We start from the raw sequence: 2,863 nt of genomic DNA, 5'->3' as shown, positions 1-2,863 counted from the left end.
TCCACAACTAGACTGAAGAACAAAAGGACAGCAACTTGTCAGTTCCCCTCCCCCAATTCCCCAATAAAATCTTAAAAATATATATATATATAAAAGAAAAAGTTTTCTTGGTAGCAGTTCATTTTCCTGTTGAATATAATCTGGTATTACATTTTACCTGGATAGAAGAATCAAATTTAGATTTATGCAAATATTTTCATTATTTAACTGGAAGATTATGAAACATTTAGGTATGCCAGAGTTCTGTTGAGATTTTTTTGTATTTCCTCATTATCAGTTGCTTGCCTTTTATAAATAATTAAGAAGTGAGTTAAATACATTGTTACTTAAGTTTTTATTTCTGTAATTTATCTTGCTTAGAATTCAAGATGGATTTATAATTTTTCGGTGGTGGAAAATGTATAACCCAAAGCAGAAGCAACATGGTGAGTTTTCATTTATTCGTGTGTTTGAAATCTTCAGTCATATAATCTGAGTTTTCAACTATGGATATTGAAATGTTTCACATTCTATAATAGATAAAATTACTTTTAAAACTGTGGAGTCTACAAAACTTTGATTTTATCACCAGGTGGCTGAAAATCCTTCAGCTTTCCTCTTCCTTGCCTGATTAAATTTGGTTACTTTAGCTGATTGTGTATTCAAGGTCGCGTTCAACACGACCCTCACCCACATTTCCAGCCTTACCCCCAGCTCTGTCTGTGGACCTCACTGCCGCTCTGGTTAAATAGCCTCCCCAGCACTTGCTCATCATCTGCTAAGACACTCTGCTTGCTTCAGCTTCGGTGGCTTTCTTCCTACTTCTCCCTGACACTGCTCCTAGTTCTTACTTATCTAGGACGGTGAGGACGAACAGAAAAGGGGAAACACAGGTTCTAGATTGTCTTCTGGTTGTGCTTTTATCATCAGAATTTTGCCATGTCAGAATTTTCTTCCCAGACCTTTATTTCTCGGCTCTGTAAGAGCTCTGGGCTGTGGCTTGGACCCATGTACTTGACACAGACCATACCAGTGGCTTCAAGGAAGAGGGGACCTTGTCTTTACTTTCTCGAATAGTGACTCTCAAACCTTTTGATCTCAGGACCCTTTACATTATTCTACATTATTGAGGACCCCAAAGAGTTTTTATTTATGTTACTACACTTGAAATTAAGCCTGATAATTACAGAAACATTTCTATTTCATTGAAAATAACTATAATAAATCAATTACATATTAAAATAAATAACATACTTTATGAAAAATAATTTTTCCGAAGCAAAAAATATATATAGTGAGAAGAGTGTCATTGTTTTGTATTCTTGAACCTTTTTAATGTCTGGCTTAATAGAAGATAAGTGGATTCTCTCCTGTCTTTTGTATTCAGTCTGTTGAAGTATCAGACATCATGTAGCCTTTAAAAATAAACTCTACTGTCCACTCATAGGACAGTGATAGATAAAAAAAAAAAATCAAACATCTTAGTATAATAATCCTATTAAAATAGTTAGGACCTTTTGTTTTCCTGGAAAGAGCCTTGGGAGCACCCCACAGGTCCCTGGACCATACTTTTGTAACTGCAGTTGATCCTTGAACCACGCAGGAGTTAGGGACACTGACCAGTTCTCCTTCCGTGCAGTCGAAAAATCCATATATGATGTTTCACTCCCCAAAAACTTAACTGCTAATAACCTACTATTGACCAGAAGCCTTACTTATAACATAAACAGCCTATTAACACATATTTTGTATATGTATTATGTAGTGTATTCTTATAATAAAGTAAGCTAGAGAAAAGAAAATGTTAAGAAAATCATAAGAGAAAATACATTTACAGTATTTATTGAAAAAAATCCACATATAAGTAGACCTGTGCAGTTCAAACCTGTGTTGTTCAAGGATCAAATGTAACTACTGTTCTAGAAGATTGTAGGTGGGTCCTGGGAGAGTAGGGTCGGAAGACGATGAAACCCTTCCACCGCTTCTTAGCTCTCAGGATCACCTGTGTTTCTGGCACCTACACTGCGATTCTGAAATGGTCGGGTTTTTTGTCTGTGTGTGGGTTCACCTAGGAATCTTACTGTCATTGATAACTGTTTCTACGGGAAAATAGATCTAAAGTTCCAAAAGTTGTTCAAGTTCCAAGTTTGACCTAGCCTAAATTACTTTAGATTTCACTGTTACTTCACTGTGATTTAGTCTTGTTTTCTTTTTACTATCATTTCCTTGTTCCCACATAATTTCTGCCCTCATGTATAATACATGACGTGCTCTTCCTTGAAAAGGCTGGCATATACTGATTAGAATTTGGCATCTGCAGAATTAATGAAGTCAGAGCGACTGGAAAGGATAATGGGCAGATTTCATGTGTGGAAAACGTTTTCTAAAACTTAGAGTTGTTGTTAGGTAATTTTGAGCAGTCCCAGTTTTTGATGTGTTCACCCACTGCGAGCAGGCCTGGCATTGCTGCCTCTGGTTTCATTTGTGGAGTGCTTCTGGCTCGCTCCTTAGAGATGGGTTTGCATTAGGAGCCTATTTTCTTCTGCGTGTCAATCTATTTGTTAGATGATTTGCTCTTTTGACTCAATCTTTTTTTTTTTTTTAAACATGTTTAGTTAACATAAGCTTTATAGTTAACAAGATTGCAATGGCACTGAAACAAAAGTTCTCTTTGTTTATATAACTGGTTTGTGAATTAAAAAATACCTTTCTGTATATTTATATGAAGATAGTTATTCTAAATTATTTTCACTGTTTTAATGTTTTCATGTGAATCAATAAAGCTGTGGGTTGAGGTGGCCCATTTGACCTAAGGAACCCCGCAACCCCCCCTCTGCCCCCCACACATATGATCTGTGACCCAAGGAACACGCTTAGGGAACAA

The 2,863-nt window shown here is 36.3% G+C and overlaps 1 protein-coding gene across 9 annotated transcripts in view; it reads left to right on the top strand.

The window, feature by feature from the left end:
* Positions 1 to 2,863, top strand: part of BLTP1 (bridge-like lipid transfer protein family member 1) — a 169,084-nt gene that overhangs the window by 17,556 nt on the left and 148,665 nt on the right. For all 9 annotated transcript variants that reach the window (XM_019667736.1, XM_019667803.1, XM_019668173.1 and 6 more), the window contains exon 6: positions 361 to 425. In XM_019667736.1, the coding sequence (XP_019523281.1) occupies positions 361 to 425 (65 nt within the window). The remainder of the gene's footprint in view (positions 1 to 360; positions 426 to 2,863) is intronic.

Source organism: Hipposideros armiger, unplaced genomic scaffold, assembly GCF_001890085.2.
Source record: "Hipposideros armiger isolate ML-2016 unplaced genomic scaffold, ASM189008v1 scaffold_1, whole genome shotgun sequence".
Taxonomy (NCBI): Eukaryota; Metazoa; Chordata; class Mammalia; order Chiroptera; family Hipposideridae; genus Hipposideros; species Hipposideros armiger.
Note: the sequence above shows the minus strand (reverse complement) of the source record. Positions and strands in the feature narration are given on the sequence as shown.